Source organism: Cynocephalus volans, chromosome 3 (assembly GCF_027409185.1).
Source record: "Cynocephalus volans isolate mCynVol1 chromosome 3, mCynVol1.pri, whole genome shotgun sequence".
Classification (NCBI taxonomy): domain Eukaryota; kingdom Metazoa; phylum Chordata; class Mammalia; order Dermoptera; family Cynocephalidae; genus Cynocephalus; species Cynocephalus volans.
Genome location: NC_084462.1, coordinates 1,014,860 through 1,034,381, shown reverse-complemented (window position 1 = coordinate 1,034,381; position 19,522 = coordinate 1,014,860). Strand labels below are relative to the sequence as shown.

Sequence of the window (19,522 nt, the reverse complement as noted above, 5' to 3'; positions counted from 1 at the left end):
TCCCTACTAAGTTCATTGTCCTCAGTAGATTGGGAGCTGAGCAGACTGCAGCGACAATGCAAGGTGATGGAGGGGGAAAGGAGGGCCTACAGCAAGGAAGTACACCAGCGCATCAACAAGCAACTGTGAGCTGAGCACCTGGGCTCCCCTAGCTGGGGAGTACAGTGCTACGGGGGCTGGGGCCCAGACTCCTGGTTCAGAGGGGGGATGGCAGGGGCAAATGTGTCCAGCCTTTAGTGATGTTGTGCTCTGCCTTCTTGCTGGCCTCTCTTCTACCTCTGTGCTTGGGCAGCGAGGAGATCCAGCACCTGGAGCAGGTGCGGGCAAGGCTCCAGGTACAGATCAGTATTGCCCAGAGCCAGGTCAAGCGGCTTCGGGACAGTGAACTACTGGAGAACATGGACCGCCTGCTGAAGTGCCGGGCCAGAGTGCAGGACGAGGTCGAGGAGCTGCAGGAGCAGGCCAGAGCCCTGGATAGGCAGGTAGGTTCTGAGACCAGGTTCTGTGGATTCTACTTAGGGGCAAATATTGTAACCTCTCTGAGCCTTAACTTCATCTGAAAAATTTGGCTATTGAAAGTATCCACTTAGGGCCGGCCCGTGGCTCACTCGGGAGAGTGCGGTGCTGATAACACCAAGGCCACGGGTTCGGATCCTATATAGGGATGGCCGGTTGGCTCACTAGCTGAGCGTGGTGTTGACAACACCAAGCCAAGGGTTGAGATCCCCTTACCGGTCATCTTTTAAAAAAAAAGAAAGTATCCACCTGATGGAGTTGTGTTCAGTGGGAATATGACTGTTTAGCACAGTCCCAGGCATTCAGTAAGGGGCGGGCGCAGTTAAGCAGGAAAGGTTTGCCTTCTGAAGTCAGCAAAACCTGTGTTAGAATCCTGTCTCTGCCACATTAGAGCCATGTGACCATGGGCAGTGTTTCACCTCTCTGGGCCCTAGTTTTTTCATTTGCAAAAAGTGGATGCAGCAGAATCTAGACAAGTTTCTAATCCCATCTGCTTCAAGACCTTGCTATTTGACCTTGAAAACAGTACAATTTTTTTCAGGCCAGTTTTCTTTCAAGTTTTTATGACCATGAACCGTGATGCGGTTCATACACACTAAGACACATACAGATGTAAACACACACACATATATCTGAAACATAAGTTTCAACAACAAATACTACTTACTTTCTTCTGTGTGGGATTCATTTTGCTATTTTCTATTCTACTCTTCATTAAAAACACCTGCTTGTCTAGACCGAATGTTTTCTTGCACATGAGTGGGTCACAAACAGGTGTTTTTGGTCTTGGTGGTCTGTATTAGTTTCTTGGTGGTCTATGTTATTTTGTATCTTGGTGATCTCTATTAGTTTCTTATTCCTGCTCCAGCAAATTATCACATACTTGATGGCTTAAAATAACACAACTTAATTATGTTGAAAGTTCTGGAGGTCAGAAGACTGAAATGGGTTTCACTGGGGTAAAATCAGGGTGTCAGTAGGGCTGCGTTCCTTCTGGAGGTTCCAGTGGAGAATCTGTTTCCTTGCCGTTTCCAGCTTCTAGAGGCCACCTGCTTTCCTTGGTTTACGGTTCCTTCCTCCATCTTCTAAGCTAACAATGGTTGGATGAGACTTTCTTATACTGCATCACTCTGACCTCTGCCTTTGTTGTCTCATCTCCTTTTCTGGTTCTGACTCTCCTGCCTCCCTCTTTCACTTATGATGATCCTCGTGATGACATCGATCCACTCAGATAAGCCCGGATAATCTCCTCATCTCAAAATCCTTAACTTTATCACCCCTGCCAACTATTTTTTGCCATTTTATTTTTTTGCCATTTAAAGTAACAACATATTCACAGGTTCCAGTGATGAGGACATGGACATATTGGGGCTATTATTCCGTCTACATGGTCCATAGTTTTCTTGCATTTGATTTTCAATTAATCTATTTGTTTGTATGGCCCTCAATATCACCCTGAGCTTCCTTTTGGAAGGTGAATTCGTGTAAACTCACCAGTCAGACCCAAGCAGGATGATTTTATTCTCTTGACTCCATGGATTCTTTTGACCTAGGAAATTATGTATAATTGCAAATCAGGTGGGGGACAGAGTGCCCAGAGTAGAGCTCTGTAAAGTTTCCCATGAGGTCAAGAAATTCATTCATTAAACAAATATTTATTGAGTTCCTACTAAGTTCCAGGAACTGTCCTAGGTGTTGCAGACACAGCAGTGAGCAAAACAGACAAGGGCCTTTGCTCTCATTTAGCCTGTATTCTGTCAGGGGAGACAGACAATAAGCCACATAAAAGCTGAAGAAAGAATTTGTTCAGTCTGGCTGGTTCTTTCAATTGGTTAAAGCATGGTGTTATAACATCAAGGTCAAGGGTTTGGATCCCCCTACTGGCCAACCGCAAAAAAAAAAAAAAAAAGAAAAAAAAATTTGTTCAGAAGTCATCCAGAATCTTGCAGAGACAAAAAGATGGTAATATGGAAGGGCTGTTAAGAGACATGGGAGATAAATGAGAAAGCTTACTATATTCAGAAAATGTAGAGAAATTACATAGTTTTCTCCCACCGTGTTCTAATAACACACTCCTGATACTAGTTTAAGAATATAGAAATGAAGAAACCAAAGTGCTTTTCTTATACTCTCACTCAACAACAATAAAGACAGAAGACTTTTGCAACCAGATGTGTGGGTTTTTTCCCCCATACACCAAGCAAGCAATCAATTCTGCAGCAGACACCAGCTGGGTGTCCTCTAACTCAAATCTATTCTGACACCATCTACCCAGAGATAGTGTCATATCCCACAAGTTAAGGGCTCAGTCCCTGATAACAGTTGCCAGTCTCAAGTCCAAGCCTCTGGAATGTCTCACTGATGTAAATCGAGGTTCCCACATCTCCCTCCTTGGGTTTGATTAATTTGCTAAAACAGCTCACAGAACTCAGGGAAACACTTATTTCTATTTATCCATTTATCATAAAGGGCATTACAAAGGATACAAATGAAGAGATGTGTAAGGTGAGGTACAGAGGAAGGGGTGCAAAGCTTCTATGCCTGCCACCCTTCAGGATCCTCCATGTGTTCAGCTATCCAGAAGCTCTCTGAACCCAGTCTTTTTTTTCTTTTTGGCAGCTGGCTGGTAAGGGGATCTGAACCCTTGACCCTGGTATTACCAGCTGACTAAATCATTTGCCACTAGTCATCAACTTAACCTTCAGCCCCTCTCCCCTCCCAGGAGGTGGGCTGAGAAGTCCCAACCCTCTGATCCCACCTTGGCCTTTCTGGTGACCAGCCCCCATCCTAAAGCTACCTAGAGGCTGCCAGCCATCAGTTAACTTATTAACATACAAAAGGACACATCACTTTGGAGATTCTAAGGATTTTAGCAGTTTTATGCCAGAAGATCGGGATGAAGACCAAATATCTGTTTACAATATCACAATGTCTAATAAGTTTCAGAAGGAGAGCAGAAAGAGAATGGATCAGAGGTAATATATGACAAGATAATACCTGGGAACTTTCCAGAACCAATGAAGGAACAAATTTACAGATTCAAGGATGCCTTAAGAGTTCTAAAGAGAATTAATAAAAAATCCACACTTATGGAGAACATAGAGAAACTTCAGAATATAAAAGTAGTCAGAGGGCCAGCCTGTGGCTCACTCGGGAGAGTGCAGTGCTGATAACACCAAGGCCATGGGTTCGGATTCCATATAGGGATGGCTGTTTAGCTCACTGGGTGAGCATGGTGCTGACAACACCAAGTCAAGGGTTAAGATCCCCTTACCGGTCATCTTTAAAAAAAAAAAAAAGTAGTCTGAAAGTAAAAAAGGCATATTTTTAAAAGGAGCCACAACTAGATTGACAGCTGATTTTTCAAAAGAAGCACTGGAAGTTAGAAGATAGTGAGTGATATTAAAACTTCACTACTAAAAGAAAAAACTGTCAACTTAAAATCCTATACCCAATGCTGGCTGGTTAGCTCAGATAGTTAGAGCATGGTGTTACAACACCAGGGTCAAAGGTTTGGATCCCCTTAACTTGCCAGCTGCAAAAAACCCAAACCAGAACAAAATCCTACATCCAGTGAAATTATCATTTAAAAAAGAGAGATTAGAGGAAAACATTTCCTGACTAAGAAAATAAAAATTACTAACCTGTTACTGACTGATATTTTGTAAGACTTTTGTGTATCTGTGTGACTTTTCATGTGAGCTCAATAGCATTAATGACACTGTTTCTAAATGTTACTCTCATTTTCTGAACTTATCACATCAGAGACTGGTGACAGACAGTCCTTGGACTTGTATCAATTCATGGCATCAGTCTATATAGACATAAAAAAGTATTTGATAAAATTCAACATCATGAAGCAGACCAGGAATAAAAGGAAATTTCCTGAATCTGATAAAGGGCAACCATAAAACACCTACAGCAAACATCATATTTGATAGTAAAACATGAAAAAAAAAATTCTTTTTGAGATTAGTTATAAGGATGTCAGCTAGCACCACTTCTATTTAGCATTGTATTGGAGGGGCTGAGTGGTTAGCTCAGTTGGTTAGAGTGCCACCTTGTAACACAAGCTCAAGGGTTCAGATCCCTGTACCAGCCAGCTGCCAAAAAAAATCAAAAACCAAAAAACACTGTATTGGAGGGAGGTCCTATCCAGATGGCAAGGAAAAGGAAAAAGAGATATAAAGATTAGAGAGGAATAAATGAAACTGTCATTATTTGTCAATGATATATTTGTGTATGTAGAAGATCCCAGAGAATTATTATAATTAACTATGTAGTTTAACAATGTGCTAGATACAAAATTAATATGCAAAGTCAGTTAGTTATACTTTTCAGTATCAGCAATAACTTAAAGAAAAGACACACTTATAATAGTCAAAAGAAGTGACTAGGAAGAAAGCTAACAAGAGTGTGCAAGACCTTTATGGAATAAATTGTAAAATTTTATTGAGGGGTATTAAAGAAGAATACATTCTTATAAATGCAGAGATATACCACATTCATGGATTGGAAGAGTTAGTGTAAAATACTAGTTCTCCCAAATTGACTTAAAGATTCAATGTGATCCCAATCAAAGTACTAAAGGTTTTTTTTTTCTTTTTTTGTGTTTGAGAATAGTTGACAAGCAGATTCTAAGATTTATAAGGAACTGCAAAGAACAAGATAATTAAGATTTACTTAAAAGAATGATGTGGAGGGATTTGCTCTGTTAGTTATCAAGATTTATTATAAAGCTCTTGTAATTGGTGGAGGGCTAATCAAATGGATCTATGAAACAGAATAGAGAGCCCTTAAAGAGACCTATGTATATGTGGAAATTTGATGTATGACTTCAAAGAAATGGGAAAAACAGAGCTCCAATAATGGTGCTGTGAAAATTGAATATCCATGTTGTGATATGAAATCAGACCCTTACCTCACACTGTACTCTAAAATTAATTCTGAAGAAACTTGGAGGTCATCCAGTCTAATCTAGGCCCAAAGATGTCAATGGCTTTTTCATCACTGAATGGACTCCATAGGCTACAGCAACAAACTGGATTTTAAGAAGGGTGCCAGGCAGGACCCTTCCATGGGAAAGTAGTGTAGTCCTACTTAACCCTCTGAACAGTGTCCTGCTGCAGTTCCAGCAAGTCTTCACATACCACTTCATGGTTGGGAGTTGGAAATGAAGGGATTTTGCCAGATTACCACCCCCTTATGTTCAGAATATAAGTTATTTGTAGGACAGAGGGTAAAAAGGGGGGTTGTGGAAGGTTTGGGTATCACCTGAGGTCACGTAATTGATGATCCAATAAAAAAACCTACATGTCTCAGAATAAAATTAATTCCAGGTGGATGAAAGATATAAATGTGTGAGGATGGGTGACATGTTCTGAATTGTTTCCCCCAGTGTCCATGTATTAGAAACTTAACCCCCACTGTGACAGTGTTAATAGGGTGGGAAACCCTATTATGGTATTGAAAGGTGAGGCCTTGAAGAGGTGATTAGATTCTGAGGAACATGCCCTAATGAATGGATTAATAATGGTGGTCATGGGCATGGTTCTGAGGGCTTTAAAAGGAGAACACATGAGAGTCTCTCTACTTCTGTCATCTCACAATGTAATATGCTGTGTTACTGAAGCCACCACCAAGGAAGACCCTCACCAGATGTGTTCCCTGGACTTTGGACTTCCTAGCCTCCAAAAGTGTAAGCAATAAATTTCATTTTCTTATAAATTATCCAGTCCTAGGTATTTTGTTATAAGCAACAGAAATGGACTAATACAGTGTGGAAGAATTTCTTAAAGAAGTCACAGAATTCTCTACTTCTAAAGGAAAAGATTGATATGTTCCATAACATTGAAGTTAATAACTTTTTTTTTTTGTGTGGCTGGTTGGCATGGGGATCCAAACCTTTGACTTTCATGTTATCAGAACTATGCTCTAACCAACTGAGCTAACCAGCCAGCCCCTGAAGTTAATAAGTTCTTTTTACCAAAAGAAACATAGAGTATGCAAAGTAAGTCTTGGAATGGAAGCAGTTATTTGCAGCACATATAGCTGACAAAGGACTTAGTATCAAGAATTTATAAGGAACTCCTACATATTAAAGCGTCAGTTCAGTTAAAAAAATACTGAAAGCTGGCACATCGCAAAATGAAATTCAAAAGTCTAAAAAACATAGGAATTACTCAGTAATCAGAGAAAGTCAATTTAAAATCACGATGAGATAACATTAAACACTTAACAGATTTTCAAAAATTAGTGTCTGAATAAAAATACAAAGTGTTGGGGAGGAAGCAGTGGAAACCTTTATTGGTGGGTGATTTGGTTTGTTTGTCCCCTCTAAAGCTCATATTGAAGCTTAATCCCCAATATATTTGAAATCTGGGGCCTTTACGGGGTGATTAAACTATAAAGGCTGTGCCCTCATGAATGGATTAATCCATTCATGGATTAATGGGTTATCATGGTAATAGACTGGTGGCTTTATAAGGAGAGGAAGAGCAAACCAGCTCAGTTGATTAGAGCACAGCCTTATAACACCAAGGTCATGGGTTTGGATCCCTGTACTGGCCAGCCACCCAAAACAACACAACAAGAAAACACAATAAAGTAGCCTTCTAAGAAGAGGAAGAAAGCATGTTAGCACATGTTCTTATTCCCTTGCCAAGAGATGCTCTGTGTGACCTTGGGATATGGGAGAGAGATTTCACCAGGAAGAAGGCCCTCATCAGATGCATCACCTCAACCTTGGACTTCCCAGCCTTCAAAACTGTAAGAAATAAATTCCATTTCTTTTTAAATTACCCAGTTTCAGGTATTCTGTTATAAGTAACAGAAAATTGGCTAATACAGTGGGGATATAAATTGTCATACATATTCTTTTTTTTTTTTTTTTAAAGATGACTGGTAAGGGGATCTTAACCCTTGACTTGGTGTTGTCAGCACCACGCTCAGCCAGTGAGCGAACCAGCCATCCGTATATGGGATCCGAACCCGGGGCCTTGGTGTTATCAGCACCGCACTCTCCCGAGTGAGCCACGGGCCGGCCCTTGTCATACATATTCTGAAAAGTCTTCCCTTCCCCCCACCCCCATTATCTATTAAATTCAAAGATAGATATACCCTCTGATCCAGGGTTGCATCCTCTTGGCATGATCACCATCAGGGGTCTTTGGTTCAGCCTGACATTCATATTCATTCAAACCAATAGGCTATAACTTGGTACTAGGTTCACTTAACTCTGTAGAAAGCTAGAGGACTGGAAACAACAGTGTCTTGGCATGACAGCCTCAAACAAATCTTCCTTGAGTGTCCAGGGGCTGCTTCTTACCCTCAACAAGGGGCACTTCCAGTTGCATGATACCGCTTGGTTGGGTGCTGCCACCAATCAGGAGTCGTTTTTATAATAAACATTGTTGCCTGGGAAAACAGCTGGCATTCCATATTTACCTTAACCCAGTATGTTTCCACAGAAACAGTGTTAGAAAAAAGTAAACCAAAGTTATCTTTCCACAGAAGATGGATTTAGATCTGTTGTTAACTTTTCATCCCATCCAGAAATTACACTTCTGAGTATATATCCCAGAACCAGGATTCATGGAAAAGAATGTTGATAGGAGCGTTATTCATATTAGCTAGCCCCAAACTAGAAACAACCCAAATGTCTATCAGTATTTGAATGAGTAAATAAATGTGGTATATTTATATAATGAAATATTATACAGCAATGAGAAATGAATGAATTATGATTACACACAATAACATGGATGTCAACAACATTTGAATGAAAGAAGAAATAAAATATACATGCAGCATTATTTTATTTACATAACATTCAAAAACAGTTCACACTAAACTTTTAAAGGGTTATATACCCAGGAGATAAAACTATAAGGAAAAGTAAAGGAATGGATTTCACTTAAGGAAGTGTGGTAAGCAGAATAATGCCCCTCCCCCCCAAAAGGTGTCCCTGTCCTAATCTCCAGAACCTGTGAATACATTACTTTACATGGCAAAAGGGACTTTGCAGATGTGATTAAGGGTTTTGAGACCGTGAGGTTATCCTGGATTATCTGGCTGGGCTAATATAATCACAAAGAGCCTCATAAAAGACAGGCAAGAGTGTCAGAGTAAGAGAAGGTGATGGATGACAGAGGGAAAGGAGAGATATAACAACAGAAGCAGAGATTGTATAATAGAACCAAAGTTAGATCTGTCCACCTGATATGCAGACAAAGCCAAAACACTGATACCAAGTTGCTGTGGGAAGAATAAAGCTTTAATTACAAGGCTGAGTAATGGAGATATCTCTTATCCCCGGAACTTAGTGACTGTTTATGGTCCTTATCACTTAACTAACATCCCATCCTGCCCAGCTGCCTCATTTTACTCCTTTCCTCAATTGCTGGGTTGTCACTCCTAACGCCCTAATTGAACAATCCTATTCCCAGAGCCTAAATCAGCATCAGCTTGAGGGACCAAGACCACGGCTCACTTTTATAAAACTTTTGCGGGGGGGGGGGGGGGGGTGGCGTTCATCCGAATGTGGTGCCTACTTGATCTCAGTTGGGGTGATGAGAACACAAGACAAGGAATCCTGCCTCTAGAAACTGGTAAAAGCAAGGAATGAAAAGAGTACATTCTATAAGATTCCATTAATATAAAACTCTAGAAAATGCAAACTATGGCGACAGAAAACAGATTAACGGTTGCTAGGAGGAGGAGGCTGCAGGAAGTGGGATGGGGAGGAGGAGCTACAAAAGAGCACAAGGAGCCTTTTGGGGATGATGGATATGTTCACTGTCTTGATTATGACAAAACTTACCAAATTGTATACTTTAAATAGGTGCAGTTTTACTGTAGTGTATGTCATCTATACCTCAGTAAAGCTGTTAAGAAAATTCCTACCTCGCACCATATAAAAATGTAAATTCTAGTTGGATTAAGGACCTAAAAGTGAGAAGCAGAATTTGAATACTTTCAATTTCAAAAGCAAAATTGGAGGAGAGTGTTTTTTAATCTTGGGAAGAATTTCTTGAACTAGTGGGTCCTAAACTTTGTTTCTGGAACCTTTAATTTCTTTGTGATTTTTTTAGCTCCCGGAGAAATCTCTAGCAGTCAGAGGTATGCTGGGAAATCACCTCTTAGTGGGGAAAAGCACCCTGTTTTGTATAGTATTTTCTGGTTTTCATAACATCAATACTCCCATCTTGGCTGTGGTGAATATACTGGAAGGTGACTCTGATGAGTCATGCCCTTGTGTAATCCTATCCCCTTGGGTGTATGTGGAGCGTGTGATTAGCTTCTAGCCCACAGAACATGGCACAGGTGATGGGATGTCCCTCCCTTGATTTCGTTATGCCATATAATACTCCATCTTAGTAGACTGCAGACTGAAGACAGATGCTCTCTTGCCAGCACTGAAGAAGCAAGCTCCCATGCTCTAAGGGGCTTCTAGGAGCTGAGGGTCTTAGTCCTTCAGCTGCAAGGAGCTGAATTCTGCCAACAGCCACATGATGAGCCTTAGCTGAGACCTCAGCCTTGTCCGACACCTTGATTACAGGTTTGTGAGACCTTGAGCAGAAGACCTAGATCCCTGACGCATGGAAACTGTAATAGGTGTTATTTTAAGCCACTAAATTTGTGGAAATTTGTTATATAGCAATAGAAAGTAAATACAATAGCTAATTTTAAGCTACCAACAGTTCAACAGCTGGCTCACATAATTTCTGAAAATATAACAATTGGCTGTCCAGAGTAGTGCCAGGTGATCCAGTATTGCACTGCTAACAGTTGCATTTATTAACTAGTTTGGTTCAAACAACCCAGTAAGTGTTTATGTCCTGTATTTCACTCTTAAAAGCCATAATTACTTACCAGTTGCCTGTGTGTGCCTTTTGGTGTTGCATAGCCTTTCAAATCTTGGAGTCAGATTGGACATCGCCACCCTCATTCCAAGTTGATTTCATGGGATTCCTTGTTGCTTCTGTGTTGTGCAGTATTTACTTTTTTACCAATTTTATTAGTCCGTTTTTGTTGCTTATAGGAAAATACCCCAAAATGGGTAATTCATAAGAAAACAAAATTTATTGCTTACAGTTTCGGAGGCTGGGAAGTCTGAAGTCCTGGGAACACATCTGATGAAGGCCTTGTTGGTGGTGACAGTGACACAGAGGTCTCACATGGAAGAATGGCAGAGCGGAGAGAGATCTAACTTCTCACTCCTCTTTTTAAAGCCCTCAGGACCATGCACATGACCACCATTAAACCATCAATGGATTAACCAATTAGCTTGGGCATGATCCTCACAATCTAATCACCTCTTCAAGGCTCTGCCTTTCAATTTCCATACTAGGATTTCCCACCTTCTTAACACTGTCACAGTGGGGACCAAGCTTCAGTGAGTTTGGGGGAACATTCAATCCACTACGCTAATTAAAAAATTTATTGGGATAATTGCGGATTCACATGCAATTGAAAGAAATAATGCAGAGATAGCTCATGTACACTTTACTCAGTTTCCCCCAGTGGTAACATTTTTGGGTGTTTGATTGTTATCACAGCAACTGCTAAAAAATCAGTTTCACAAAGATGCGGCATCATTGAAAAGAATATCAAAAGCACCATCTCATGTTGAGCCTATGAACTACCTTGAGCTAATAGTTCATAGGGTGTCAGACCACTATCAATGTCTTCCTCAAAAATTTAAAATGTTTCGTGCTGGCCTGTGGCTCACTCGGGAGAGTGTGGTGCTGATAACACCAGGGCCACGGGTTCGGATCCTATATAGGGATTGGCCGGTTGGCTCACTGGGTGAGCGTGGTGCTGACAACATCAGGTCAAGGGTTAAGATCCCCTTACCAGTCATCTTTAAAAAAAAAAAAAAAAAAGAAAAATTTAAAATGTTGGGCTGGCTGGTTAGCTTGGTTAGAGCACAGCCTTGTAACACTAAGGTCAAGGGTTCGGATCCCTGTACTGGCTAGCCAAAAAAAAAAAAAAAAGAATTAAAATATCCCCATGGTGAGTTTTGAATTTGTTGTAGTGCTCTGAGGAGTCTTGGTGCGTGAATTTGCTAGGGATGCTGTAAAAAGGTTCCACAAATTGGGTGGCCTATACAACAGAAATTTATTGTCTCACAGTTCTGGGGGTCAGAAGTCCAAGACGGAGGTGTCAGCAGGGTTGGTTCCTTCTGAGAGCTGGGAGGGAAAATGTTCCATGTCTCCCTCCTAGCTTCTGTTGGTTTGCTGGCAGTCTTTGGTATTCCTTGGCTTGTAGAAGTATCACCCAATCTCTGCCTTCATCTTCACAGGCATTCTCCCTGTGTGTGTCTCTGTGTCCACATTTCCCCTTCATATAAAAACACCGGTCATACTGGATTAGAGCCCACCATAATGACCTCATTTTAACTTTACGTTTGTAACATCTGAGGTACTGGGGATTAGGACTTCAACATAATTCAACCCATAACAGCACAAATTGGAAAACAGTGTTAATTCATTTATTCATTTTGTCTGCACATTTCATTGAGTACCTACTCTGTGTCAGATAGACAAAACAGACAAAAATCTCTGCCCTCATGGAGACTCCCATTTAGTTGGGGAGATAGAGTATACCCCAAATAAATAAAGATGAATACAGAAATGAGGACAGGCTGGAAGTTGGTTTCAGGCATAAGCAGACCTAGGGAATTTAATGTTATCAGGCTCATTCTCACCATCTCTCAGACTCTCGTCTCTACTTCCATCTATTGGCCTCTCTCTCCCAGGATACTTTCATGTGGTAGGGACTATGACAGCAGAAGTCCTGGAATTCCATCCTTTCATCTCATGTGCTTCCCCAAAATACCAGGAAAGGAATCAGGCTGGCTCAGTTTGGGTCACATATCCATTTCTAGGCCAAACACTAGGATGTCCAGACCTGGGTCATGTGGCTGTCAGGGCACTATGTTTGATTGGAAACCCAACCAGAAACATGTGGAGAATTGGGTACTGTCAGCAGAAGAGTAGGAGAGGTGTTGGGGCCACAGGAACAGCAGATGTCAGCCACACCCAGTCACTCATGTCCTCCCTCAGCCATTTAATATCACTCACATTCAGGCAATAAACAGGTACCATCCACTTTCTTCCAGATCCAGGAGTGGGAGACCCGGATCTTTACCCACAGTAAGGATGGCAAGTCCCCAGGATTTATCATGGATCAAAAAGTCAAGATCCGGCGAAGGATTAAGGTCCTAGAAGACCAGCTAGACAGGGTGCGGGTCAGCCCCTTGGCTTTCTCCAGGCCTGAATTCTGGGGTCGGGGGAACTGAGCATAGGAGTTAGGTTTTGGAAATGGTGGCCCCGGGGGGTGGGGGGAGGTAGGCAGTGGGGGTCAGGAGACAGGATCCTGGAGGGATGGAGGGTTCCAAGGAAAGGAGACTGATGGAGTCTGGGGGGCAGGTGTTGCTTTCAGGGTCCCCAAAAAGGAAATGGGTGGGTCCCCATCTCTGACAAGTGCTCCCTCCTCAGCTGAGTGTGGAGGAGGGAGGCAGGCCAGGCCCCAGACAGACTCTTGCATTCTCCCCCACCTCCAGGTCACCTGTCACTTTGACATCCAGCTGGGGCGGAATGCGGCCCTGCGGGAGGAGCTGGATCTGCTGCGTATTGAGAGGAACCACTATCTGAACGTGGACTGTAAACTGAAGAGGGTCAGTGGTCCTGAAACCCAGGAAAGGAGAGAGGGATCCTCACCTAGGTCGTTCCCATATCTGTTTGCCCTTACTTCTCCAGCACACCAGCGTCAAATACAGAATTGACCAGAGTCATAGGTTTGCTTTAGTCCAAAGGGCATGGAGACCTGGAAAATGTTGGAGGATACCTCTAACAAAGAAAGTAGGCTCATTTATATTTGCAGAAAGCAGAGATAGCGTTTTGAATATTATCACCCAGGGCAATCAATTAGCTAGAAAGACCACTTACATTCCACCTTTATCTTAATAACCTTTGAAGTCCTTTGAAAAACCAGCCCGTCCTCCCATCCTCCCTCCCTCTCCCTTCCTTTCTTTCTCTCTCTTTTTAAACTTTTGTTTTGAAATAATTTCAAGCTCACAGAAAAGATGCAAGAATTGTACAAAGAACTTTTATATATTCTTCACCAAGACTGATAATTTGCCACATTTACTCTCTTTCTCTCCTCTGTGTAATTATTATTTTTGCTGCAAATATTTTATTATTAAGATTGCTGAACTATTTGACAGTATGTTGCAGACATTATGCTTCTGATTACTTCAGTGTGTATTTCCTAAAGACACTGCCATTTTCTTACATAAACGCAGTGCAGTTATCCAAGTCAGGAACTTTAACATTGTTAGAATTCTAATCAGTCCATATTTTAAGTTCATCGATGGTCCCAGTGATGTCCTTTATAGCTAATTGGATTTTCCTCTCCAGGCTTTAGTCCAGGATTCCGCGTTGCATTTGGTTGTCCTCACTCTGTTCCTCTGGAACTGTCCCTTGGCCCTTTTTGTCACCATGACATTAACATTTTGGAAGCATCCAGGCCAGTGGTGGTGTACAGTATCCCTCAGTATGGGTTTATCTGATCTTTCATCATGATTAGATTCAGGGTCTGCATTTTTGGTGGAATGCCACAGCAGCGGTAGTGTGTCCTTTGTGTTCATTATATCGGGAGGTACATGATGTCAGTTTGTCCCATATCTAGTGAGGTTTTAACTTTGATCACTTGGTTAGCCAGGTTTCTCTGATGTAGAGTTTTCATCTTTGTTATGAATAAGAAGTCAATCTATGGGGAGATTCTTTAAGACTAAGTAAATATTCTGTCCCAGACACAGTTTCACCCAATCAGTTTAGCATCCATTAATGATTCTTGCCTGAATAACTATTACTGTAACAGCTGCAAAATGGTGATTTTTAAACTCTATCATCTCTTCTACATTTATAAGATGGCGTTTATTTAAGGAAAAGCTTCTCCTTCTCACTCTATACTTGTGTGTTATCAGTGAGCATTAGTATATTCTTACTTTATTCTATGGGTTATAATCCATAACTGTTATTATTCATTTTGATATTCAAATTGTCCCAGATTTGGCTATTGTGAGAGCCCCTTCAAGCTGGCTTCTGTGTCCTTTGGACATACCCCCATTATTTTTTGGGAACACTTCATTATTTTCTGGCACAGGAAGATAGTCCAGGAATCTGGTACTTGTTCTGCTTCAAACCTGGAGTTAACCATTTCTCCAAGGAATCCTGGTTCTTTCTAATGAGGAGTATGTATTGAAAAACCAAGATACAGACACTGAGTTCTCATTGCTACTGGGTTTCATTGCTTTGAGGCCCTTTCTGTGGAGAGAGCTAGGAAACACACATGTATATTTTAAAATCATGGGTTCATGTTGATACCTCTAATTCCAATGCAGCATCAGAGGTTTTTCCTGAACTTTCCCCATTTTATCTTTCTATCTCTCTTCTCCCACAGTGGGAATGCTGGCTCTTCAGAGCATCAATATACTTATTCACTCAATTGTATGATACATGAAAAAGAGTTTCAGAATTGCTATAGCCATACCGCTACCACCCAAACCTAATAAGTAGGGTTCAAGATTTGTTTGCAGTTTGTTTTGTCCTTTGGGGGTATGTGTATCTATATATCTATTCAAATTATTCTGAAATTATTTGGATTAGTTCCTATTTTTGGTCTTCAGCGTGGTTATGTTCATGATTTGAAACACAGGTTCATTTGCTATTTGTGTTCAGTTTTAGTTTTCTCTCCTATCTTTGTTGATTTAATTTCCTTTATGCATATGTAAAACATTAATAAAGATCCCAAATCAAAACTATTCCAACAGGTATCCTTGGGAAACATCATTTCCTCCTCATCTCTTCCATCTTGTTCCCACTCAGCCCTTGTAGGTTACCTATCTCCTTAGTTTATGGTTATCTGTTCTGAGTTTCTTTTTTTTTTTTTAAAAGATGACCGTAAGGGGATCTTAACCCTTGACTTGGTGTTGTCAGCACCACGCTCACCCAGTGAGCTAACCGGCCATCCCTATATGGGATCCGAACCCGTGGCCTTGGTGTTATCAGCACCACACTCTCCCGAGTGAGCCACGGGCCGGCCCTCTGAGTTTCTTTTTGCAAAAGTAAAGGTGTGTGCGTGTGCGCACACCTGTGCACATGTGCCTGTGCCTGTGTGCATTTGTGTTTATATATCTGTATGTGTACAAGGGTACTTCGGAAAGTTTGTGGAAAAATAGAATTAAAAGAGAATACAATATCTTTCCGTGAACTTTTTGAAGTACTTCGTGTGTGTGTGTGTGTGTGTGTGTGTGTGTGTTTGTGTGTATATTTATCTTCTTCCTGAAAGAACCCTTTTTACCTGTAATACTGCAAAGGCATTTCTATGGATCTAGAAACCAGAACAGTGTGGTAACAATGATAAGATTCACACCAATTTCTGAACCGCACTAGAAAGTTTAGGTCAGTACTCGTAGGAATACTCCAGGTTAAGCGTTTCTCCCTGCTGAGCCTGCTAAGCCGCCTTTCCAGCTCACCGACTGACTTTTCTCTCACTTCATACCTCTTTAAAATCCCTTTAATGGGCAGCTGCTAATGAGAAGTGTCCACATTTGGAAGGATCAGGAGTTTCACTTCTGATTGGGGAGGTGCAGGGCCTAAAGCAACGAGGTTGTAAGAAGAAGGCGTTTATTTTGTCCTCCCCCCCACTCCCTGCCCCCAGGAGATCCAGGTACTGCGGCAGATGGTTGGCGCCCTCATTGTCTCCTCCACCTCCGCCTATGCTGTCAGGTAGGGCCCTCCCAGGCATCCAAGGGTGGTGAGGCCTCGGTGACTCAGTATGCACCTTTTCATAAGGCCGTGGCAGGAAGGTTCAGGACTCAAGAAATAGACCATCAGAACTTAATTTTTTCCCCATAACGTACCCCTTTCTCTCCCCCACCAAGTTCCCAGCTCCTTGGGCAAGGTCCTGTTCTTTGGGTGTGTGAATTAACCTCTACTGACCCATCTATTAATGTCATCTAGCACATAGAGATATAGAGAGAATTAAGTAAGATTATGCACATAGTCTACATAGCAGGGGGCCTGGAACCTAAGAAGCATCTGGTGAATTTATCAATATTGGCTGAAGGACAGAGATTCTCTCAGGCCACCTTCAGATAAAGAGACATGTGGTGTGGAACTGAGCAGCCAAAGTGGCTCGAGGTATTGGCTTTTCTGTCTATCTCTGGGGCTCTCATGGGTTCCATGCTCTCTCTCTTTCTCCATCTCTGCTTCTTTCTTTAGCTTCAGCCTTGTACTTCTCTTGCTCCAAATGCTTTCTTACCTACTACTCAATATCTGGTTTCTACCTCATGACTTCTGCTTACTCACAGTTCCTGATTCTTCATGGCATTAGTCATGACCCTCTCTCTCTCTCTCTTTGTTAAAATGTGCACAACAAAATTCACCATTTTAAAGTGTACAATTCAGTAGCATTTAGTACATTCACAGTGTTATGTAAACATCACTTCTATCTAGATTTAAAATGTTTTTATCACCCCAAAAGGAAACCTGTACCCATTTAACAGTCACTCTCCCTTCTTCCCCCCTTTCCCCAATCACCTAGGCAACCACTAGTCTGCTTTATGTCTCTATGGATTTACCTATTCTGGACATTTCATATAAATGAATTCATGCAATATGCGACCTTTTGTGTCTGGCTTCTCTCACTTAGTGGAATGCTTTTAAGGTTCACCCACTCTGTAGCATGCATTAATATTTCATTCCTTTTTACAGCTTATTCTGTGATTTCTTACCTTTGGTCCACCATGACCCCTTCAGAGCCCTGACTGGACCTTGTGGCTTCTGTTCACACACAGCTTCAGCTTCTTCATGACTTGGCCTTGCCATGACCTCTTGTAGCTTCTTTTTATACATCCTTCTAGCTTCAGCTTCCTACCATCCCATTCTTAGCATTTCCCAATTCAAGTCCTGAGGGAGAGAATATGATGGTCTGGCTTATCTTTTCTGCCAAGTCACACGGTGGTGTCTAGCAAGTCTGTCTGCATTATCAAGAACTAGCCTCTGCCAGCGCTTCTCCAGTTAACTGCAAAATGGGCACCTTGGCTGGGCATAGGACAGGGTAGTTTCAGCTAGAAAGGAGGGGTGGACATCATGACTGATACTTCCTGTCAGACCAGCCCCTGTCTCTTCCTTGCTGGATGACCTGGGTCAGGTCACATCCCTTTTCTGAGCCTCAGTTTCCTCCACTGTGACATGGCAGTAATGATAGAATGTACCTCCTGGAGCTGCTGTGGGGATTCATGGGACGCTGTTGTAAGGCATTCCCCACAGGGCCTGGCTCCCAGGAAGCTGGGTTCCCTCCTCTTTGCTCCTTGGTTAGCATGGAGCCCAAGGCACATAAAGAACTGTGAGTCCTAATCCCTGAGGGGCTGCCACCAGAGGCTGGAGGGGTCACTGGGAACTGGGGCCAGTGATTATCAGGCGAGGCTTCCTACTAAGGAGGATTGGCCTAAGGTAGCCTGGAAGGAATCTGAATTGAGCAAGAAGCTGGTGCTGTGGGTAGAGGCAACTAGTTGCTCTGGTAGTTGGCAAAGGTGGAGTGGGGACAAGAGTGGTCCGTGGGCAGGGACCCTTAGGAGACTGGCCTGCTGTATCTCCCAACCCAGTGGTCCTGTGTCCTGTGACCTTGTGACCTGTGAAGTAGGCTTGGGGTATGCTAAATTTATAGTTGGCTGTACTGTGTTTAAAAGCTGAAAAGCTACATTTTCAGCTGAGCAGGCCAGGGGATGTTCAGTGAGTGAGGCTTCTGTGGTGTCCCCAATATCCAGTAGGGTGGTGATGTCACCTACCTATCCTTGTGAGGCTCTGAACTGTCCAAGCCTCTTATATTTCTGACCACAGGACCCCCAAACTCCAATACAATAACCTTATCACCTGGGTCTACCTTTTGGGGTTTAGGTATAATCTCTCACTGTGCCATCATCACCATCTCACCTCCTGTTTCATGGGTCGCATAATAATGCCTGGCCTCCCAGATGCCCCTTTGCAGGCACCACAGCAATGCCTAGTTTGTGGGCAAGGCTGTCAGTCCCTACAAGGCCTAGTGCCACAGTCCTGACTCCACTCCATATCTCCATACTAGCTCTGGGAACCTACAAAGTTCTCTGCTTTTTGTGACCACAGGATAACTGCAGTCTGATTCTGCCCCATCTCTGTAACCCAGGCTGACCCTGCCCATCCCTGGGACCCCAGGCTGACCCCAATGCAACCTCCAATCTCCCTGACCCTGAGCTGACCTCCCTCAGGGAAGAGGCAAAGGCCAAGATGGGCATGCTGCGAGAGCGGGCAGAGAAGGAGGTGGCCCAGAATGAGACGGAGGTGCAGATCTTGCAGCGGCAGATATCACACCTGGAGCAGCTGCACCAGTTTCTCAAATTCAAGAACAATGATAGGCAGCTGGATCCAGCCATCATGGAGAAGCGTGAGCAATGGAGTGAGGCCAGGGCCACCTTTGTGTCCCACCTGCCAGGCTACCTCAGGGGCACTGCAGCATATTCCAGGCCTCATGGCCACTAGCAGGGCCAGCCTACAGGGGCTGAAGAGTGGGGGTGGTGCTGAGCCCAGCTGCACTCTGTGGTCCCTGTGCCCAGTGCTTTGCAGGTCCATGGCCAGGTGTCCCCTGGTGGCTGCCCTGGATGCTGACCTAGCTGCTCATCTTCCCCTAGCCCGGGAGGTGGCTGAAGGCCTCCGGAAGACCTCCCAGGAGAAACTGGTGCTGCACTACGAAGATGCTCTGAATAAGCTGTCCCAGCTGACTGGGGAGAGTGACCCGGACTTGTTGGTTCAGAAGTATCTGGAAAGTGAGTGGTCCCAGGGTGAAGGGAGGAGGCTGTAGGGGTGGCCCAGCACCCTCAAATCAAGTGCAGACTGTCCTCCACCTGGATTCTCACCCTTGGGACTCCTCCAGTGCAGGTGGAGGACTCAGGCCTGGGACA

At 43.0% G+C, this 19,522-nt stretch overlaps 1 protein-coding gene across 4 annotated transcripts in view; it reads left to right on the top strand.

Moving 5' to 3' along the window:
* The window catches only part of ODAD1 (outer dynein arm docking complex subunit 1), a 30,031-nt gene that overhangs the window by 2,441 nt on the left and 8,068 nt on the right, over window positions 1-19,522 (top strand). For 2 of the 4 annotated variants that reach the window (XM_063090746.1, XM_063090744.1), the window contains exons 3-7: window positions 26-125; window positions 293-482; window positions 16,246-16,313; window positions 18,833-19,008; window positions 19,253-19,387. In XM_063090746.1, the coding sequence (XP_062946816.1) occupies window positions 26-125; window positions 293-482; window positions 16,246-16,313; window positions 18,833-19,008; window positions 19,253-19,387 (669 nt within the window). Of the gene's footprint in view, window positions 1-25; window positions 126-292; window positions 483-12,640; window positions 12,764-13,084; window positions 13,199-16,245; window positions 16,314-18,832; window positions 19,009-19,252; window positions 19,388-19,522 lie in introns of all 4 variants that reach the window. The other 2 variants (XM_063090747.1, XM_063090745.1) reach the window with 2 other exon arrangements.